The sequence below is a fragment of the Mercenaria mercenaria genome, chromosome 16, assembly GCF_021730395.1.
Source record: "Mercenaria mercenaria strain notata chromosome 16, MADL_Memer_1, whole genome shotgun sequence".
In the NCBI taxonomy this organism is placed as follows: domain Eukaryota; kingdom Metazoa; phylum Mollusca; class Bivalvia; order Venerida; family Veneridae; genus Mercenaria; species Mercenaria mercenaria.
Genome location: NC_069376.1, coordinates 38,895,988 through 38,920,547, shown reverse-complemented (window position 1 = coordinate 38,920,547; position 24,560 = coordinate 38,895,988). Strand labels below are relative to the sequence as shown.

The 24,560-nt window shown below is 32.5% G+C and overlaps 1 protein-coding gene across 1 annotated transcript; it reads right to left on the bottom strand.

The window, feature by feature from the left end:
- Positions 1-1,221: 1,221 nt before the first annotated feature.
- On the bottom strand, positions 1,222-21,236 carry LOC123539969 (acetylcholine receptor subunit beta-type unc-29-like). The gene is made up of 4 exons (XM_045324755.2): positions 21,079-21,236; positions 5,215-5,455; positions 4,537-4,634; positions 1,222-2,020 (listed from the first exon to the last, which is right to left on the bottom strand). Exons 1-4 carry the CDS (start codon positions 21,234-21,236, stop codon positions 1,222-1,224), a joined length of 1,296 nt encoding a protein of 431 aa, XP_045180690.2.
- Between the last annotated feature and the right edge of the window lie 3,324 nt (positions 21,237-24,560).

Genomic DNA, 24,560 nt, shown 5'->3' with positions numbered 1-24,560 from the left:
TGTTTTACATAACATGAGATGAAAATAAAAATGACATTCACGAAAAAACTATATACATGTATGAATCATATTTACTAATGTTAGAACTAGCAATAACAACAACAATACATTTTTGTATAGTAGACGCAACTTGACCCCGATGGTTGACCTTTGTATTATAATACATAATGAGGCACAACCTATTATTGAAAAGGTGTGTACGTAAAACGCTTCATCTCATTGCATTCATAAATTTAAATACACGGCTACCCTATGCACACCAAATTTCTACAATGAAATAATCTGTATGAATAATCAGCCTAAGGTTAACCATCGCGGTCAAGTTGCGACTACTATATAGCCGAACAAATAATAATAAAACGTACCTTTACAGAATCAATAAAAATATTAAAAGTGCTAGCTGTGAAGAACTGTTAGCTCCACATTTATCATACTACTTCATCATATTCCATTGGCATTTCTCAATATTTCACTTAGTTAGTTAGAAAGTTACAGATTATATATGTTTTCATATGTCAAATATAGCTTACATGTATGTGTTTCTATTTTACACAAAGAAATAACACCAATATATCTTAATGTTCTGGAGAAATGTAACGATTTGAGAAAAAATATCTGTAAGTGATTAAACTCGTATAACATTTTGTTATCTGAAGATTGCAGGTGGAAAACTTAGTACCTTTCTAAATATGAGTTTTTGGGTGGTACCATTTTCTACCTTATTATGTTTTTCAGTAAATGATTAAATGTGTGAGGTATTTGCCCCCTTTGTTGATTTTCTTTTTGCATCTAATTGAGGTATATTTTGGCCAATGTTACGCCTAACTTCTAACCATATGAGGTAATAGAATAAAGAAAAACTACATTTGTGACCAGTTGTGTTGCTGGATTAATATAACCTGCTCATACTATCATAGTTAGCAAAAAGCGGCATACACATGAAAATGTTTTGATAAATTCCGGGAAAAAAAACATTTTATAAATATTGTATAAGTCAAAAGTAGACAGTGATTTCTTATACAATATATTTTTCCCTATCATTGAATGAATTTATATGATCAAAGCCTAAAATATTTCGTCTATCACCCCTCTACAGTAATGTTTAACTTTTATCTGGATCTCAAATATGGAGATGAAAATCGTCAGAAAATCCCGGCTACGGATTTAGGTGGCTAAACAGTAGATTAAATTGCTACCTGAATTTTAAGACCTTTCTAGACCTTATATTTCATTCAATGTAGATTCACTCACTCTTTGGAGCATTATACTGAAGAATGCTGTAGAGCAGAGAAGGATTAAACCCAGAAATACGAAGAACAAAATGAAGTCGAGTTTCTCCAGGAACATTCCCCATGTGTATGAATCGTCGTCGTTATCGGCGTCCATATCAACCTCGCAGACTTCAGGGTTTTTCACGGTATCGTCATCAGCATTTTTCGGATTAAAAGGCACCACTTTGTTGCTTGAACTCTTTTTAGGACGAAAGCATTTGATTGAGCATTCTTTATCTCCAATGCTCGCCATCAGTTTTGCCTGAATGATTGTGTACAGAACGGACAAGACGCTCATAAACAAGAGGACGATGATGAACAGAAGGAAGTAGGATATTTGGAGAGAGTTATCAGGAAGGGTATCACTGACGATTGTGACAAAGATACCGTACGAGAGGAAAATTGTGATTGCAAACGATCCCTTCTCACCGGAGCCGATTGGGACCAAGAATATACAGATATTCAGAAAGGCCAACATGAGCAAAGGCATAATTAGAGTAAATGTAGCGAAGTTTGCTCTCCTCTGAAGCTTAAATTCTACATCTATATGGTATGTGTTATACAGCAGGTATCGCCTCTTGGAAAGGCTGGTGATCCTCCATGCAGAGTTTTCAGTGTATTCATCCAGATTGACATGCTCAGGATGGTCCAACTCAACAGTCGTTATTGTTTCGTCGGAAACGTAATATGTTATCGTGCAGGTCTGTTCATCAAATGGGTAATATTTGATGTCCACATGACAAACCACACTGCAAAACATAGAACAATACGTGTATAAAAAGACATATTATGATGTTTCCTGCTAAAAAGCAAAGTTCTGCAGTAAATTGATGAAATATAAGCCTGTGCAGATCTAGACATAAGAAGTCCAAATATAATGAGGTCTTTTCTGTATTTTTTTCCTTGTGACGTTTCTCAAAAGCACCGATTTTTTAATCAAAATAGGTTCTGGTGTTTATTTGTAGAATTTTAGCAAAATCTTCATGCTCCTATCGCATAGATCAAAATTGTGGCATAAAATTGTAGGTCCCGAAAAGTGACACGAAAGTTAACCTAAAGGTAGCGTAACTTGCTCACATAAAAAACAAACGACCTTTTTCTAAATAAGAGGTATAATGTTGGAGGAAATTTAAGTCTTATGTTCTAGAAAATGTCGAAATAACGTTACCAAGTAAATGTATTCTATATGAAATAAAAACTATTCTGATTTTAGTGGTGTTCAACCTTGTACAAACAAATGGTTACGTAATATGAACATTGTATTCTATTCTATCATTGAACGTTGCATCACGCATATTTGGAATACTTTAGTTCCAAATCAAATATTAAAACAAAGTCTTCCGGCAAGTGCAAAGATTTTTTTTTTATTTTCCTCAATTATAATTTTATTGAAAGAAATGAATGTACGCTTAACATGATATGTTTACTGTACAATTACCACTGACATTATTTTTTTAAATACTTGAGGTAGCAAATATCAAACTTCCCTGTTAATTATTGTTTATATGATGGCGGTCCAACAATAATTTGATTAGGTTATTCCTGATAAATCCATTGTACAGAAAATATAACATTCTTTCGGAAGCATTTTGTTTTAATTTACACTTAACACATTTGTCTTTTTTTTTACAAATTTAAAACTTTGTTCAAATCTAGAATAAATCAGGCTTTTTTTCCTTCGTCAATTATTTACCTATATGTTTTTTCGATAACCCACAGAAAGTCGCAATCATTTACCTGTATATTCCTTCCAGAACCCGCAATACATCGCAATCATTTTCCAATAGTTTCTTTCGAGAATCACAGAAAATCGCAATATTATTTACCTATACATTCCTTCCAGAACCGACTAGACATCGCAATTATTTATCTATAAATTCCCCCAGAACACACTCGATATCACAGTTACTTACCTAGATATTCCTTAAAAACCACTATGTATCGTAGTTATTTACCTACATATTTCCTCCAGAACCAAATATATGTCGCAATTTTTTACCTATATATTCCCCAGAACCCACTAGATATAACAGTTATTTACCTATATATTTCATAAAAAACAACTATGTATCGTACTTATTAAGTTCTACCTATATATTGCCTCCAGAACCCAACATATGTCGCAATTATTTACCTATATATTCCCTTGTTCTCACTAGATATCGCAATTATATACCTTTATATATTCGTTTCAGAACCCACTAGATATCGCAATGATTCACCTACACATGTACTGGTACTGATGATAAACTCAAACAGATGATAAAGTCGACCACCTTCAAATTATTCAACTGCAATTGGTTTTTTATATAACTGAACATGCCGTCTAATAGCAACCACTTACAACACCAACTGGTGTAAACAAAAACAAAATTGGTAAATATTCTGTATAAATAAATGACTTACTTTTATCTGCTTAAAAATATTTATCCAAAAATATTGGGGAAGAGGATGTGTTTTGCGCATGCTCACTGTCAACACATGAAGGCCTGACATTTGGTCACTTTTCATTACTTGATCGAGAATGACTGTTGCAGCATTTTTGGGGAAACTTCAATATAATATTATGGAGAATTATTTTTAAATGACAAAGTGGTCGAATTTATCATCAGTCAACGTTCGTACAGTCCCCATTTTACATACCCCTTTCAGGACCTCACTTCTTGTGAGTTTCCTTACTAAATACAAATTTAAATTATGTCCATTATTCAGTCAGAGCTAAGCTTTATTTTGATACCAACTATTGATAACAATTTGCAGAAATAAAAAAGTTACAGGTAAAAATATCCTCATTTTCTGTTCGAGTTTATCATCAGTACCAGTATATGTTCGTTTCAAAACTGACTGGATAACGCAATAAGTTATCAAGTGTATAGTCCTTCCAAAACTCTATATATATGGTAATCATTTACCTGTATGTTCCCTCATTAACCCACTATATATCGCAATTATTTACCAATATTTTTTTTTTAGAACCCGCAAAATATAGCAATCATTTACCTATATATTCCATCTAGAACCCACTAGATATCGCAATCATTTACCTATGTAGTCTTTCCAGAACACACTAGATATCGCAATCATCTACCAATATGTTCCACCAGAACCCACTAAAATCGCAATTATTCACCTATACATTCCCTCCAGAACCAAACAAAAATCGCCATTTTTACCTATGTATTCCTCCTTTCCAAAACCCATTATATTGCTCACTTTTTGTATTGTCAAAAGTACTTTTGGGAATCAGAACATCGCTTTTTCTTACCTGTATATTGCTTCGGGGACCCACTGAACATCGCCATCGGACGATATTTTAGTGATGTCTGTTTCACGATTACCAACAACCCCGTCGCCGTCAAAAGCCTATTAATGAAAAATGTTAAAATCGTCATTACCATCCTCCCTAGCGTCATAAACCATCATTATTCATCATTATTACTTATCATCAGTCATCATTATTTATTCCTTCATCATTCATTATCATTCGTATACATTGTTCTCATTTATCATCATCATTATCATTGTCATTACCAGTCGCTTTCGTATTCTTAAATCATATTATTTTCATTTATATAATAAACAATTTTAGAAAAGTCAACAAGTGTGTGATTATATGTAAAGTTACATAATTATGTAAATTGTTGTTAATTATAAAGCTGTTTTATATATCTGATTAAGACAGAAGTTTTGAAAATACACACGAAGGATAATTGAGTATATTATATGTTTTTGAACTATAACTTGTTAGTTACATACAAAGTTGAATGACTTGCCGGTAAATTGTCATAACTAATGGAGCTCGATCCGTATGTCTTGTTGACTATTGCCCTATATTTTAACATCACTCGATCATTGACACAATGTATAAACTGGGATGTTTTACTGCATAAACGAGAATGTAAAAAGCTTTTTAATTGATTTTTTGTGATAGAAATATTGGTACCTTCAAGATAATCAGACTAGGCTTCCATATTTCGGTAACAGGCACTTTAATAGTATTGGTATCGGCGTAGTCTTTAGGGTTCCACGTAATAACTTCGTCGTTCCAGTGGACCCGGAAGTACCCCAGGACAGAAAACTTCTGCTCCGACGTGTCGAACTCTAGTATACTCTGTGGTACGAAAGTTGTATTTACTTGAACGATTTGTGACTGGTCTTCACGAGGTCTGATTCTTGTGTCGTAGCTGAAAAAAAAATATTATATTATACTTGTAGAACCAAACAATTTGTGATAGGAATACAAGAGTCCGATATTTGTATCGTAGCTGTGCAGTACAATACATATAATTCCATATTTGTCAAGCACTTTGTGACTGGTCTGAACGGGGTCTAATTCTTATGCTGTAACTGTGAAGTATAATAATATGTACATTGTATATAAAATTTGATTGACTTAAACTAAGTCTGACTCTTGTGCGCTAGTTGTGAAGAATATAAAATATATGTCAAACCCGCCAATAAAGACTCGGTTTGGGTTCAAACTCTTGTCTTTTTGCAGGTGGTCCTTACTGACAATCTGAATAATTCTGTAAAAACATATCTGGAAACATAAACTGCAATTAACCAAGGTAACTGCAGGCTAGATGAGATTAAATTCATAAATGTTATAGTTTAGATACGCTACTATATAAGTGCTCTCCCTCCAAACACCCCAGATTTATATAGTGCCCTTTTCATGATAAACACGTTCAAAGGTGCTTTACATATACGCAGCCACACAGGGCGCGAAATTCATCCTCGACTAGTACAGACACAGTGCGATCTGACCAGAGGGGCAGAGTCAGATAAAACCCCCAGAACAGACAGAGAGAACAGAGAGAGATACAGGCATGTGCGGCTAACTTAGCCTAGCTCTTTGCGAATAGACAGTCTGATTCTTTAACGTTCCCGGTGTATAGCATCGATACACGAGAAGCCGTCTTTCCTGGGAAGAATCAGAACATGCCTCTTAGTCAGGTGGGAGGCACTCAAGAGCATCTCATAAATTTCCAGTTCCTGGTCCGGGATACTAATGTTAAACAATAAAACACAGTATAGCGAAAACTCAGTGATACAATATCTGCCAATATCATATAAGTAAAAAGGGTCATATGATGAAAGTGATCTTACCAGTATATTTATAGATATATTCAAAAAATAATAGGAAAATGGTACTTGGAATATAGCATGACAGGATAGAATCAAAGTATTGTGTTTCATCTGTACTAACTTTTCAGTTTCAATGATAAATTGCACTGTCTTTTTCTCATGGTTTTTTTAGCACTGAAATGCGTATTGGGATTTTAATCTTAGACAAATGTCCTTTACAATACTCAGAAAGCAGTAAAAACAACTTAAGATGGTGAATGTCACATTTTTTGTAAATAACAAATTTGAACGTGTGCAAATGTTCAGGAAGAACTTGCAAATTGTCTTCCTAAAAACAGAGTAAAATTTGTAATATACTCCTAAATATGTTTCTTATTATTTTATTATCATGTTTGAACAACGTCAGATAAAAAACAGATACTTTTTCTCAAGCTCCCACATATTTATTAGATAAAAGTTTGACAGTAAAATACACAGTTTTCTCTTTTCACTCATTAACAAAGTTTTATGGAAGAAACAATGACCCATGTCTTGGCCCACTGCCAAGATCTAAACCTTTAAGGAAATGGGCAACACCATTATAACAATAAAATGCAACCAAGCGATTCGAGATTGTGATCTTTATCACTCCACTTCGGCTTTTAATACCGTAACAAGATTGTGTTTTCTTATGGCTTGTTTATTCAATGACATACAATCTGTTTAATAATAAAAACTGAGGTGGTCCCTGAATTATGTTATTATATACATGTAATAACTTACGTACTTACATTATTACGTATTTAATTAATTTATTTCACACTCACTTGCTCACTTACTTGTTTGTCAGCCTGTTTTCCTTTCTTACATTTTACATTATATTTTTATTACTTACTTACTAACCTACTTTCCAAATTACTACATACTTATTTAATTTACAGCTCACTTTTTTCTCAATTATTTACTTAACTTTCTCATTTCTTCCTTATCTGTTTACTTACGTACTACGTACGTACGTTACGTACTTACTTACTTACTAACAACTTATTCACTCACTCACTCACTCAGTTACTTACTTATTTGTTACAGTTTTATAGCAGATAATTATTTAATAAAAAATTGAGATCAAATTTGCATGTTAGATGCATCTCATAAAACAATGAATTGTTCTAGGCATATATTATTTGCATTTGTTTGATATTCCAACATTTGATTTTGGTCTTCCCAAGCTATTATCGTTTGCCGTGTGCGACACGCTATCAGGCTTTCATTTGTACATTCGACATCCCGTACTATTTCTACCATCCCGTAATTGCCAAAACGACACCTCATAAACACGCCAATTTTGAAAACACTGCAACATGCCACTGGATCTTTGATTTACAGTATAATCTCTTTATAGTGGAGTAAATGTAACGGTCAAATAAAGTTAATAAAGAGGATCAAATAAAGTTGATAACAGTGACATACAAGTCTTCAAGTTTTGAGAGAAAGAGGTTATTAAGTCACAAAATATATTAACGTGACGGATCAACTTTGTTTATAGACAATAAGTAAGAAACTGTTATTCAACCAATGAAATTTTAAGCTTTGATTACCTATTTACGTCTGTTATATGTTTTTTTGCGATCCATATTCTAGGACAATATCGGTTATTCATAAAACGCATTACAGGTGTATATATGCTTAAAAGTTAAAATAATAACATGAGAATGCAAATATATTTCTAATTTTGTACATAACACATATATAACATACATTGCATTTTCACATCAGTAACAAAAGGAATATACTAATACATAATTAAGACTTTAGAAAACAATTCAAAGGAACGAGGAACTACGTAATTTTGATACGAAACAAGAAGTATAAATAGTGTACTAGATGGGAATAGTACTCCAAGCTACAGTCGACCTTTATCGGAATTATACGTATGCTGCCTAAATCTTATTATAAAGGGATGCATGTCTAAATATTTGGGTCACAACGACAATGGAGTGATAACATATATTTCAAACAATGTTGCTAAAGTTTTATAAGATATACATTTGTATTTCAATTTCTAGCTCTAACGTCTAAACAGATACTCATTTCTAACAGTTAATGCATGGTGGATATACATACCTAACTTTCTTATCACAATTTTATGTTCAGACTTGATAATATTTAGAAACTTCAACATGATTGGTCTTTTCCAAAAGTAAGACGGTATGAATTGTTCTCTTAAGTCGTTGTAAAAGGGACATTCAATTTCAAAATGAAAATCGTCTTCTATCACATTACAAATGAAACATTTTCTTTCATTTACAGGTATACATATTGGTTTTATCCATCTTCCAGACTCTGTTTGTAATCTATGCAAAGAAACTTTTAACCTAGCTAATACTTGACCAAATTTATTTACTGAAAAGCTGTCTTAATATGTTTGAAAATTGAATGACGCAATATGTTTGTAAAATAAAGCTCAAGTAGAATAGTTTAGAATAGCCAATTCTGAATAAATTTTCTGTTAATCTTGGTTTAACTAAATAAAATATAAAAATAATTCAGCATCACCAACATTTTGTTCCAACCATGTTTTTAAATCCAAGCGTACATAGTAAAGTTTTAACCAAGGAACACAAATTCTCATTTTGGTGATCACTTTCAAAATCAGCGTTTAACATATTAAATACCATACTGATATATTTGTTATCTGGTGTTTGTACAATTTTCAAACATGTTTTAATGATTTTATGACAATATGTAACTTTCCTTGTTCTGCCATATTCACCACATACAAAAGCATTTTGTGTTGTTTTTTTTTTCACACATAAAAGGTTTTTACAAAATTGTAAATGTACTCTTTCTAAAGACAAATCGTTTGCAAAACTACATACTTCACTGCAATAGCTTATGATTGGCATTGCTAACTTATCAAATAACACAAGCTTCCGTTCAGGCGGTATATATACAAATTTTTACAAGTATTTGTTCATCTTAAAGATGGCTTTCTGTGCATGACAAGCTGAAGTACTTTGGGCTGTACTTAAGGAAACACCACATGTAAATACAACTCCTAGATATGAGAATTTATTAACAATTTCAATTGATTCACCCTCATAATAAACATACCGCCTTTTCTGAAAATCATAACTTGTTTTTGTTGTATTTACTTTTCGTTGCCATGTCAAAAAATAATAACTTAAACTAAATAGACTATGCTGTAAACCTTCTGCTAAATTTGCAAAAACAAAATACAATGTCATCTGCATATAACAGGAGAAATATCATAAACATATAAACATCTCCTCTGTGCCACTGTGAATAAAACGTATTCTTAATCATTTATGAAAAGTATAAAGAGAAAGGGAGATAACCACTCCCATTGTCTGATCCCGAGCATACATGTTTATTCTTATTTTACCCGTGACTTAACTGATTCGCCCATGAAGTTTTTGATATCTTAAATCTTACCATCAAGTCCTAGTTGTATCATTTTATATCATAAATTATCTCTAACAACATAATCAATCGCTTTTGTACAGTCTACAAACACAGTAAAAAGTTGTTTCACCTGAATCAAAACATGATTGATCAAACCGTTCAATACAAGAACATTGTAAGTGGTACTCATATTAGGATTAAATCCAGCCTGTGACTCTACATATACATTTTAATATTCAGCCCAAGTTTTCAGTCGGTTATTAATGACACGTGTAAAGGGTTTTCCGAGACAACTAAGCAGTGTAATACCACGATAATTATCAACAGTATATATACTACTTGATATGTTTAGGATTACACCGACACAATTCAAATCAGATTATACATTTAACTACAAATTATTTTAAACTGAATAAGTATGATTTGATAGGGATCCCTTCCATCTCAAACTAAATTAAATATTAAACAAAGTTAAATTAGGCAACATTAGATCAGGGCAACAGAATTTCATATACTGGCTCCTTACATTTACGAATCTAAAATTTACTTACTCCGTCAATACATCAAGAAACAATTGTTTCATTCCGTCTAAATCAGTTCCGACTTTGTCCTTCTTAGAATCCGATGGCATTGATTTTTTACTTTGTCCAGAAGCTAAATAATGGGTTAGAAATAATATAATGATGACTCCCTGCACCATATAGTAGTTGCAACGTCGATAACTCATTGGTATGTAATTTTCTTACATATTTCCGTTTTCACTTTAGCTTTCCACTCATACGTCTATGAATATTAATTTAATTAAGTTCGAACGTCCAACATTATAAAGCAGTTCAGGCAAGGATATTTCAGTCAAATATTGGACAACAATAAGTTATTTAATGTAGTCAAATACCTGATTACCTAGGTGAGTATAAAGGACTATAGCTTAGAAAAAACGCTATGTACATAAATTGTATGTATACAGTGATAATAATATTTGAATAATTAGGAAATCCTGTCTGACCTTTAATTTACAGACATTAATATTTCATGTTTTAGCAGCTCTTTCATAACGCATCCGTTTGTTTATTTGCCCTTTTCATTTTCAGTTATGACTAAAGTACACTATCATGTACTTTTTAATGAATTATACACACACAATTAATATCTGAATGTATTAAAATTACTGTATCACTCACCTACTCGTGGTAGTGTTGTTTATTTTATCTATTACAGCCTATTTACCCATTGTGAATAATTGCTGTTCGCGTGTTTATAGAATTAACTGAAAACGTATTTATTTAACAATCTACTACATTGAATGTTAACAGAAAAACTAACCTATTGCCTTATGAAAGTCAAAAGAACAATTACAACCAATTAATATTATTGTATGATATCCCACTATCCTTTCTGTCGTTTCACTTTTTACCTTAACATGACTTATTATTTGTAGCTTGTACCTCACCTCTGTATCTTCGAAACGTCGCCGGGCTTAAAAAGTCCGGTTGTAGTATCCAAGAGCTCTTCCTCGCCAAAAATAATACCGGAAGGGACACTTTGGATTTTCTTCCCCAATTAAACAACTGGAAACGCCATATGACCTAAATGGTGGGAGTGTACACACCAATCAAAAACTAAAGCAAAAACAAAACCTTATGGAAAAAAAACGTTATCTTGTTTATAATATATATATAATGCTACTTTGAAAGCCTTTGAGTTTCGCATGAAAGGCTAGATCTGCAATAAATGACATTGTTATGTAATTGTGTTTGCGATTAAAAATAGAAAACTATTGAAACCTACGGGTTGTTTAATGTCCATAAATAAAGATTTACACAAATTTATATATACTATATTTATCTGTATTTTTGTTTTGTTATACATACTACATTAATTTTTTATACACACGATTCTTTCGAACAATATAATACCGCTTCTATCAGTTATTTGCAATATTCACAAAATTCTTGCACACATTTGCCAGACATTGACAAGATGTTAAATATCTTGTTTTAGAACAAAAAATGAAATTATAAATACATCCCTTAGGCTAGTAATTATAAATGTTTTCCATAAATTAAATGGTAAAAACATTATTTTCATTCATGAGTGCATTATGACATTTACTACTATTATTGAGGCCACAACCCAGCTTATTTTATTATTACAATTTATCAATGAGAAAATAATATGCTACAATATGACTTTTCATTTTGAATAGCAATGAAATTGAATAGTAGTTACTGATATAGATCATAATTTTATGTTACAATAAGAAAACTTCTGGCAAAAAGTCTTCGTTTGTTTTAAAATTGTAATTCTAATTAAGCGCTGTGATTAAAGTTAATGTCAACCCCCCATCAAACCGTCCTTCCGGAAAAGATGGACCTTAAGATTACAATAAAAATGCTCGAGACGTATTCACAAAACTTTGTCCGAAAACAACAAGGAGATAAGAAATTTGATAGTTTAATCTTTATTTTGTTGGTTAAGACAAATACAGGATTTGCTGCGGCAAAGCAAACATTCGCGAAATCACACCTTTTGCAGTTATGAGAAAGATACTTCAGACATTTTTATGAAACCCGGTGTGTTAGGCAAAGAACATGTTTATATTTCAACCAGCATTGAAGCAACTATGACGCTACAAACCGTGCAAGGACATCCTCCCCTCACAAAAAATATGTTCGTTACCGTTCAATAATCAATCCCACATTTTTAGTGAAGAATGTGCGATACACCATGGTTAGTTTAACTCATATTTCTGTGCCAGATGTTGCCGTCACACGGTCTGTGCTAGACTTAAAAAGTCTGTTGAGATCAAGTTATCTGTAATAGTTTATTCTTTCTTCATACTGACACTGATATTTTCTAAGAAAACCATTTTCTCTCTAGGCTCATCTCAACAGACGTTAGAGTCAGAGGTTAGAGATATTGTAAATGTTTTCAGAAAGTGCTATCAAAGAGGATTGATTTTATGGCCAAGTGCTTAACATTTATGACTCAAACGACTGATGCCAGTCTAGGTCTGTGCTATTTATGAGATAAATGACATAACAGTGCACTAAAAAGAGCTATGTTCAAATAAAGTGTAGACAGTGGTATCGCATTGAAATTCAAAGTACCCTATTATTCGAGACATAAGTTGGAATTAAAATTATTCATACTATATTTTTCTGTTCTTGATTATAAACTCGAATGGAAAAAAGGAAAGAATTATGGAATGGCGCTGTCCGTCTGACCGTACAGCTGTTAGCATATCAATATTTCCGTTTCCAGTGTCTAAGTTAGGGAGTATAACAGCTCAAGGTTTCAAATTTAAGTCGATGCCTAAGCATCACTTGAAGATGCTACCTGTTTTTGTGGGTTCAATAGGTAAAACTTCAAGGTCAAAGAGACCTGGAAACTCTGTCATTAAGCTTAATAGCTAAACTTTTCAGATTTTAAACAATGACTAAGTACTACCAGAGAAACATCTCTCTTAATTTGGGGTTTGTGGATCAAAGATCAAGGTCAAAAGGACCTGACTTAAGTTCTCGTATTTTATTTCATTTCTGAACTGTAAGGCAAGAAAATACAGCGTAAAACATAATGACAGAAGAACTTCTTATGCTTTCAATGTTAATAAGTCAAAGGTCAAAAACTGAAAATAACTTCCGGACACATAGCCATTAAGTATAAAAGTAACAGCTTTCAAACGTTAACAGAAGGTAGACTTCTGTCAATCTTTGGGTCAGTGCGTCAAAGGTCAAGGAGAGAGGGACCTGATTTAATTTCTTCTTTTAATTTTTTTTTCGTATCAGGGCTCAAACAATAGGTACGACTTTCTGGTATAGATAAATATTTAAAAAGAGATCTTATTCCCAGTTTCTTAGAATGTAAAGCTTACTTAAATGTCGACAGTTTGCATGCTTTTTTATTTCATAACTGTTTCAAGACAGTAGGTCGTTCTTTTTATTTAAAGGAGAGACACGGAAAATTACAAAACGCAGGTTTGTCGTGTTTTGAAAAGAAACACTTCTCTATTTATCATTCTGAGTCAATCCTCAATTCTTTCCGGTTTCCTTCTTTCTTTCATTCTTAAAGTATGTGTATATGTGTACGTTTGTGTGTTCGGGTTTAGCGTCTTTTGCAACAAATGTCCAGTCATATAAACAACAGTGTCTGCATGTTGCAGTGAGCGCACTGACACTAGACTGACCAGTCCTAGTTCTATCCACTTAATGCTGAGCGCCAAGGCAGGGAGTTATTAGTTCCATTTTCTACGTGTTTGGTATGACGCGGCCAGGGAGGGAGCGAACCCAGGACCTCCAACATCCTAATTCGAAGCGGGCGCTATACCACTAGGCTACCGAGGCGGCCTCTTTCTGAAAGTACCATGATTTTTTGAGATTAATATTCGATTTTCAACGTTCTATTTATTTTTAACTTTTTTTGCAGTCTGTGTCATGGTACGTTAATTTGTGACTATGTGCTTTTAGGAAATGCCTTAATAAGCTCTTGCTTCTTGATCAAATCCACTTTCACTCATACATCTATTTACTAATAAATGTTTTTAAAAAAAAGTATGTTTGAAACATACACTGCTCATTTCCCATTTAGCAAATACAAGGTCCTTGTCCTTGTCGGGTTACTTGCAGGAATGTATAAAGATAATGCACTGCTTAATCAGCCTTAAATAGGGGCTCCTTTCATTGAGTGAAATAAAATGTACATCATAAGATTTGAACGCAGCAAACATCTATAAAGTAGTTCAATTCTAACTGGACCATTCATTACTACCACAAAAATTAATATGATTACTAATTTTTACGACGAAAGGTTCAGACAGGATAGTATCACGCTACTCAAGTATTTTATAGGGCCTAACTAGCGTAAAGGAACCGGCATGGAAGCCATCTGGTCAAGTCGCGTAATGGCGGACAGGTATTTTTCACTTTGCATAGCAACAGAGGTCTAAAATGATTTTGATGTAGTTCTACTGTAAGCAAATGTGGCTAGTGAAATCAATAGAAGATATATGGCCCTTACTTTTCTCTTCATTTTACAATGTATGTCAGTTTAATTATAATTCTTCAAAATGAGGCAGGATTGCTTTAGCTATTTTGCCAGCTCTTTAAAAATGTCAGTTGTATATATAATATATAGGGAAAACTGTTAAGGCATGTGTGACCTATAAGCAAATGTGGGCAAAATTTGAAATTTGTCCAGATATTGATAAAAATGGGCTAGTTTGGTCAGATTTTGATAGAAAAAAAGCATTATTCGTGGCAATTTTGCTATAAAACTTGCTAGAACCAAAATCATCCCATTTTCATTGTTTTGGGGGGTATTTTTAAATCACATTTACAAACCAAATTTTGCCCATTTATAGCTTTTAGAGGTGACATGGGTCTATTTCAAAGTGTAAGTGTCCTATAACCTAAACCAATAGTAGTCAGCTGGATTATTTTAGTTATACTAACTAAGAAATAAGTGTTTAATGAAATACACGAGAAAGTGAGGCGTACAAATTTACATTTGCTGCAATTTCATACAAAAAGCATATTGCTCTAACAAAGTGTTGCTTTTTCAAGTAATCATGTTAAAATAACAAGAAAAGATTGCAAACAAAGTCATTCGACTTACATAAAGAGTTCGCCTGTACCAATCTATTACGAAAACGGTTATAACCTTCATAAAATGCTTTCTCATTTGTGTATTTTTGTCTTATATAAAGTGTTTTATTTATCAATTACCTAACAAAATTAATCAAACAGCAACACCAATAAATCATTAATATTGTATATTCAGCGCAGTATTTAAAGGATAAACGAATAAATGGTAAATAAATATTTCAACTGGAGCTAGGGGTCCCCTTGAACCTGACCTTAAACCTGCGAACTGTCATAACTTAGTTTAACAAACCATATAATCAAGAGACCGTTTTTGGCATTTTGCCTTTCTACATGCTTACATAACTGAGAAAATCATTAATTTTTTGGTATATGTTTTATATCCTACTTGCATAACTGAAAACAAGCGCAACTACTATTGTTCCTAAACGTGAAGAACAACGATTTGCACAGTCTTATTATCAAACATTATTTAAGGTTCGCATCTTTTTATTATATTCGTAGAGTATAAAATCATATACATTTCTGGAAAAGAAGTGGCCATAAAGCTAACGCCTTCAGATAGATATAGATCACCAAAGAGAATAAAATGTACTACTCATAATCAATTTTGGAACAAGACTTGCAGCTTTGAGTGAACTCTTATACTCAAAGATGTGACTGCATGTTATACAGTATTCATTGCTTCAGGAAATGTGTCGAAGAATTTTGACACATTTTTTATACACTTCTCAATTTAAATGGACGATAACCTAACACTTTTTGGATATTATATTTCGGAACAGCTAGTTCCCGGTGTGATTTAAGAACTTCCTATCATAGACATTGTCAGACATTACCAAAGAGGAAAGCGTTAAAACTGTAAAGGGTTGAACACTAAACATTAGGTGTGTCTCAAAATAGTTTGAGCTTTATTCTTATTTTATTACTTTACCAAATACAGTTGAAAAATTGCCATAACAATATATTGTTCGCATTTTGTAAACGACATCACCAACGTTTTATGGCATGGTTTCCACAGGCATGGCATAGTCTATTGAATTCAGTAAACCTTTAAGGTATGAGAAATTTCTACTAGCTGAAAACCGTTAAGGACTGATAATTTGTAAAGTACTTTATTCCATTTGTCCGTAAGCTCTTGAATTAGTTTTTATAATATCTGTTTAAAAGTTGAAAATACCGTTCCAGAAATTGAAAGTTTAACATATATCTTAAACAATTAAAAGGAAACAAACTTTGAATAATTGAGAGAATAAAATTTCATAAAGCATTTTTCGTGATACTAAATCGGCAAAATAATTATATTGAGAGCATTTTGTTGGCTGACAAGTGAAAAAACGTGTATGGCCAGTTGAAAGCCTTAATGTTGGTCTTATCTAATGCATAGAGAAACACTTACAAATCGTTGAAAAAAAAACATAAACTGTTTGAACGGGAGAGACTACGGTACACACCAGCGCTAACATAAATACACTCCTGTAATATTTCGAAATAAATTGCTTACCGTTGCTATTTTCTGACGCTTAAAATTTGAAATTTCTACAAAGTCATACATTATAAAGTATTAGTCAACTTATTGTATTAATATATTCACTTTTGATACGGCTCTGAGGCCAAAAAAAATGTTTGGATTTGATTACCTTAAATAAATCGATTATTCAATTTAACGCGATTCAAGTTGTAAATGTATTCAAGTTTAAATGTCTACATTTTTAACGTCTAGAGTGCGTTTGATGTGTTGTCAATTGCAGATTAATAATTTTGTCTACCTTCTTGATTTCCTTTGAAATTTTATATTTTCATACATTCGATTTTGTCTTATAAAGTATTATCTCATTTAACATCGCTCCACATAATGAGATATTGTGCTATTCCTATGTACGTTTCCTATAATTTTTCAATGCGGATGTTCCTTTTTTACATAGATATGCTTCAATGTTTACTCTATCAATTTCATTAATTCCATACCTGTGTTTAAAATAGTAATGTTTGGCCAATTTGAAATTGGTATTCCAGTATGAGAACAAAAATTTCAAGAAAATAACATGAAAAATTAATTCATGTACAAATTTGTTTTTTGTACTTCACGTATTACATAATTGAAACAAATATTTGACACTTGGATAAAAGGAATTTGATCGGCTCGAGAGTTCGAGTGGTGCAGTGGTACCATGCGCAGTTTTCCTACAACAAAGCGACGTCTTTATATTTATCACATTATAACACTTTTGTCACCAAAGTTTATTTTTCTGTTTTTGATGGGTTTAACGTCGCACGACAAAATTGTAGGTCATATGGCGATTTTTTAGCTTTGATAGTGTAAAAGTAGCTTCTTTACGAGTTAAGACATGAGCGGTGTTTCTAGCTTGTAACAATCTCACTAGGCGCGAGTAACAATAGGTTGCGCAGATTACATTCAGAACCAATTATTTGTTGTAGTACCGTAACCAAACATCTAACATGTAATTTCTACATAACCAAAAGTTAATGGGATTCAGGTAATGCAGTAGAAAGTGATAAAAGAATATCAATAAAAATTATATTAACTGTTGCCACATAGATACACGTGTCCATTTTTGTCTCTTTGAAATCACATTTAAAAGCTCTTTCGAAATATTATTGAGGTGCTTCATATTGTTTTATATTTATTCTGTTTAATTAGTATTCAGCTTAAAATGGGTTCATCAGTATTTGAAGCGACATTATAAATGAATAATATGAGGGCAGAAATGCGTCTAAATAGATTAAAACATGATATACTTATGCTTATGTGTTATCATAATCCAGGATGACAGTGAATAAAAAAGTGACACGAAATCAGCATTTTTGGAAAAAAGATTTAAATCTCAATAAATACTCTGATGTGTTCTACATATCTTTCTCAAGTAACAATTTACAGCTTAATATACCTGATACATGTGCATCTGCAAAGTCATTGAATGGACCTTCTAGTACTCTTTGATATTAAATGCTCTCATAAAACTAGCGGAATACTACAAAAAATAGAAAAAAGTGGAAAACCAAAGGTCGCCCAACAAGACATAGACGACAATGTTGCAGGTCCGGTTTAATTGAGCCTGTTAACGAACGGTGGAGAAAAATGTAATGCAAGCTACCGTCCACGCCCTCTAGCCCCGGGTTGAGCAGAACTCAGCATTTACACATGTTATAATTATCAGACACCATACGGTGAAAAACAAGCTCCTGTTAATTATAATAACCACATACATCAATGTGAAATGGTAGGAAATATAGCAGGGAATATATATTTCTTGTGATGAATGAAAAGATCCACATGTATGTGTTATATAGTAAAACAATCAATGATAATGTCACTCTGATTACAGTGACATATTGTGCATTCGTGTTAATTACCTTATTTTACAATTGTTTTAGCTAAAATATCTTTTGCTACATTATGAAAAACATACTAAAACATCTAAGTGGCAAATATATTCATCCATCATACGTAATAGAAAATAACCTCATTACAGGTGAACCAAACATGACATTTTGTTAAAACAAATAAGGGTTTTCAAACCATGGTTCACACTTTTCAAGCTTGCTGTAAAGATATTTTAAATAAAATGAATGAATCAATAATGAAAGCAAGTGTTTGAATGTTTTGTCATATTACACCCCTTCGTGGAATGAATTCAACAGAAAGCCTGCAAAATTTGTTTGTTTTAAACAATAAGTAACCTGTTTCTAAATGAATATGTAATTATTAGATAAGCTTTTCTAAACATAAATTACTAGTATGATACTGTAATTGATAACACCCTGCTACATGTAATTACCTCCAAAATAATGATATATGCACACATAAGTATACTAACACGAGAAGTAGCCTTACATTTATTGCTTGGTTGAAAATTATTAAAGACAAAATTATCATTTTTCTGGTTTATTGTAATATTACATGTACCTTTTCTGATTGCTTCAAACGATTTCTTGTTACTTACATCTTAACTTTAAGAGATTTCTTTATGATTGTTTACTTATTATAATATTATATTATAAACCAAAAAAAATCAACAGATTAGAATCTATCCAAGAATTAAAATCCAAATAAACATGCAAGGAAGACCATGCTATCATGCCATTTCTAGATATCTATGTCGAACAATTTGGAAATAGTATAACGATAGACTTGTATTGTAAATCTACTGATACCTAAAGCTATTTAACCTAACCTTTACCCTGCAAAATTTCTAAAATGGACTGGTCTATTATTTGATTTGAACAGTACCATTTATTATTTGAAGGAGTGTTCACTGAAAATTTACTGACTGAATAGTGAACATGGTCAGCTCTTGGTCTGTACTGGTCGCAAAAGCAAAATCAGTTCCAGCCAGCAGGTTAAAGGTTAAAGTTCTATAGCTTAAACACAGGTTTATATACCGTTTAACCTAGCTTCAAAAATAGTTAATATGTTGAAAGATAAACAAATTGCAAGAAAGCTGCTTTTTCAGAAATAACTTTACAATAAATTATCGCTGAAATAAATCTACTCTGAAGAACTATTAAAGCCTGTATTATCAACATCAAAAGGTCCTATGAAAATGATATAATATAATGTTTTCCGAAGAATGAAATATGTTTTACAACAGAAGAGATTCGTAAGTAGTGAAAGAAACACGCATATTATCTTAATCAAAAATTGATATGGCGGAACTATCGCCTCTAGAATACATTGCAAGAGAAGCAGATGTCCAAACGTAATACAATGATGTTCAATTTAATTTTCACATCGAGTATGAAGAGTAATCCAAAATTGCCATTCATTCAATTAGCTGCTCTTAATTGTCATTTGTGTTTTACCGTAATGTCTATTTACTAAGTTTCCCGTACGAGGGCGTTGCATTATATTGTTAGGACAATACGTCAATGTAGTATTTTCAAGTGCAACTGCCTGAGGAAAGATTTTAACACAGAAAGCGTTGGCAGGGAAATATTAAAAATACAGAAAAAGCTAAGAATTCTTCTGCTATCTTTGCGATTTAACTTTTTTTTTTAATATTTCATACCTGTACAAGGAAGTTTACTGATTTATATCAGAGAAAACTGTAGACACATGTCAGATTTTAAAGTTATATGGGTTATACCTATCATCAATATTAACAGTCGCCCTATCATTGAAAATCTTCATGTTTATTGTGTATGAATAACAGAGGGAAAGCTGCCGAAGTTACGATCATAACGTCTCTTGGTGATATCGTGCCGCTGTTTAAACAACTCCCGCGCAGGAAAACCGTGCCTTAGATGATGTCGCAATCGACCTGAAGCACATTTTAAAGTCAAGTGCAACTAAACCATTGCATATTATTGATGAAAAAAGGACTTGTTAGGAAACGTAAAAGAAATATAATGTATATGTAAGTGATGATGTTTTTTTCGGAGTTCATGCGAAATGAATGACAAAACAATTATCGATCATATTCTTTCGTTCACTTAACTTGAACTCCGTAAACATATTCATTTAAGTCTTAAATGATATTTAATTTTTTATTCTATTTATTTACATTTGGTCAACTTTAGCAAATTTAAGACAGCGAATACTATTATATGAGTCTGCATGTGGACTGTACCTTTTCACAATATATTTAAAATTCTGAATTTCCCCTAACCTCAATTACTTAGCTCTGCTTTGCTGTATTCGTAGCTGTTTCTAAGATGTCAATCAATGTTTACAAAAATACGAAAAAACTTACTCTGTCAATGTATCATTAAACAACTGTTTCATTCCAACAAGGTCTGTACCAACTTTATCATCCTTTGAATCCTCAGGAAGCGAAAGTGGTTTAACTTGCGAAACAACAATTGGAGCGAACGCCAACCAAATTATTGAGAAGTTTATAAATCTTTCCATCATTAAAGTATTTTCATAAATTCGAAGGTGAACAAGAAAATACTTTCCGAAGTTTTCAACTGAATGTTACTCCGCTTTATGATGAATGCGTACCCTTTTTATATTACGTGTGCAGATATAGAAGTAACCTGAGGCTGACATACAAATTTTTAAATACACAAACAAAACAATGAACGTCCATAAGTATAATTAAAAAGGCAAATATTCTCATGTTTTGTCCTACTTTCATTTTTTATTTTCATATTTCTATTTTTGCTGACCAAACATGTATGCAAATTAAATATCAAGAAAATATTAGTATGTATCTAAGACGGTCTCTAAATCATTGTTATAAGTCTCTATAAAAGTACGGTATACTCGGGTATTCCGAGCCAGATTTTATAAGGTTAAAATGGATAATATGGAAACAAAAAGTGTTATTCAGTGTAACTAATGGTAGCATGTAAAATGGTGAAAAGCTACTGATTTGAGTTCGATATATTTTCAAGTAAATGGGGTAACAGTTATACACAGTTAAGGGTGACCAAAGAAGATTAAGAAAAACGTTTTAGATAAACGGCTATTTGGTATAGAATATAATAGAATAAAAGAATGGTGATTCAGAATACATAATATCAAATAACTTTTTTCACATATAAAGAATTTGTTCACGAAAATATTTCTAAATGTTTTATTCCTATGGTGTGATAGCTATATAATGTACTTCATATCCATGTGTACATCACTGGAAGATAAAGGTTTTCTATAAGATAGCAGTTCTATATTTTCCCGTCTCCTGTCAACATACGGCATACTTATGCTAGGTTTATCGCTATTCTAACACGATCCGATTTGTTTTCCTATTAAACACGTGACGTTCATGTCATAATTATTACGTCAGAGATCAAACGTCATAGCAGCGCCCTGTAAATGAATGCGAGAAAAAATGGGCTAATATTTGCTGGATATCGTCAGTGATGTAGATAAATTCCATGATATCGGATTAGATTCAAACTCACATATCTCAATCAGTTTTTAGTTTTTACATAAAATCATTGTTCGTCTTGCGGATGTTTCGTCAAAATATAATTTCTTCTCATCTGGACTCCAAACTATGGTTCTATTTAACAACACAAACACTTAGTCTATTGGATTATAGTGTGCAACCTACTTTTTTGACCACTCAGAGCGAGTTATTTTTAAAAAAATGTGGCTTCATCGCATTTCAAAGGAAGCCGACACATTTTGTTGATTAAAGTTAGGGGGAGAATCAGACACGACTGACTGGTCAAACGTAGATTTCACACTATGTCAGATAGAGTCCGCTTCCCTTCCTATCGGTTTCTTTTCACGAAAAATCCACTTCATAAACTCTATCTATAACACATTATTTCTTAAATAATACCTTAATTGCACTAAATTAGCTCGTTTGTGTGAGCCTTCACAGTTAATGAATTAGAAAGTAAAATAAAATTTCAAACATTGAGGCGTCTTAATTCTGGTAATTCATTTATCTGTTTTTTTTTAGTTCTTATGTAAATTCATTTTATGTACCTGTTATTATTATAATTCACGTACCAATTTAAAGTTAATCAAACATAAACCCTCAGAGACTGACACCAGATGGAACAATCTAGAAATTGAAAACTAAATTATTTGGCCGGAGTTACGAATCGATTCCCTCATAACATTGACCTTATTTTTCAAAACATAAATTATTTTGTTACATTACATAGAGCTGAATATACTGTTAACATACTGGTTCATGCAATGTACCCAACAATTATTCCTTAGCAGACAAGCAAGACGCATTGTGCTGACAATATATAATATAAGTGCTCAATTTAACGCGGCAAAAATATTTTGAATGTATATTATTTTCATCACTGATAAATGAAAAATACATCAAAACAAGCTAAAGGTCTCAAAATAGGGAAAATCTAGTACATGACGAGAAACATCTACGGATCACTGAAAAAAATGAACTGAGTGCACAGGTGAACAAAATAATCCATATCTGCGTTAGCTGCTAAATTAGAATGTTAATTTAATCCCTGACATTTGTCACTACTATATAAATGAAATAAAAAATACAAAAATGGGTCATTTTGTGAAATTTTGTTATTATTAGTCTAGTGGCTAGTATAAAATGTGCGTTCAGTTAAAGTTTAGCCTGCTAAATTTCTACAATGGACTAGTCCATCATTCAATTTGGGCAGTACCACTTATTATTCGAAGGGGTGTTCACTGAAAATTTACTGACTGAATAGCGAACAGTGCAGACCAAGGTTAGTCTGCACGGATGTGCAGGCTCATCTTGGTCTGCACTGGTCGCAAAAGCAGAATCACTTGTTGCTAGCAGGCTAAAGGTTAATCAGTCAAAACGTTTTTCTTTGCATAACCATACAGGTGTCTGTTGTAATTAGAATTAATTTTTGTAAAACAATTTCAGTCGTGACGTTCTATTTAATATTATCTGGAACCAGTTCACGAGAGTGTGAATTTTGAAAGGCAAACAAAATTGTAGAAATAGGACTCAGTATGTTGCGAATAAACGAAGTTAAAACTGATGTGGGTAATATTACTACTCTTTAAGAAAAAGCTCTCTCTCTCTCTCTCTCTCTCTCTCTCTCTCTCCCTCCCTCCCTCCCTCCCTCCGTCCCTCCCTCTCTCTTTCCCTTGAAAGAGTCTATCTTGGTGAAGCAGCTTAAAGTTGTCCTTTTATATAGAATATAAAGGGAATACTATTTTGGTTTGAGTGACCAATGAAAAATAGGCAAACATAAATGGGTATAAATGATCTTTTTTGGTCGGATTTTGAAAGGTATTGAAATACTTATTATTATAAAAAAATTGAAAAAGCCACCCCCCCAACCCTCCCCCCCCCCCCCCCCCCCCATCCCAACAACAACACACACCAACACACCTAAAATAGTGTTATTTTCTCTGCAAATTAGTGTAAAGCTTGATCAAAATAGGGCAAAATAAACTAGAGAAAAAGTTCATCAAAGTTACGGCGCACAGTTATCATGTAAGTGGAAAATTGACGCAGACACACGCATTACTGAATAATGGCTCAAACTTTCAAACTTAAGGTAATGCCTAACCTCCATTTGAGGAAGCTACCTATTTTTGTGGCTTCAGTAGGTCAAATGTCAAGGTCAAAGAGACCTGGAAATTGACAATGGTTTCCAGACTCTATGTCATTAAGCTTAACAGCTAAATCTTTCAGATTCAGTACTACTAGATGTCTCTAAATCTGGGGTATGTAGATCAAAGATCAAATTCTGGTCTTGTTTTACATTTCTGAACTTTCTAAGGCAAGAAAATAAAGCGTAAAACATA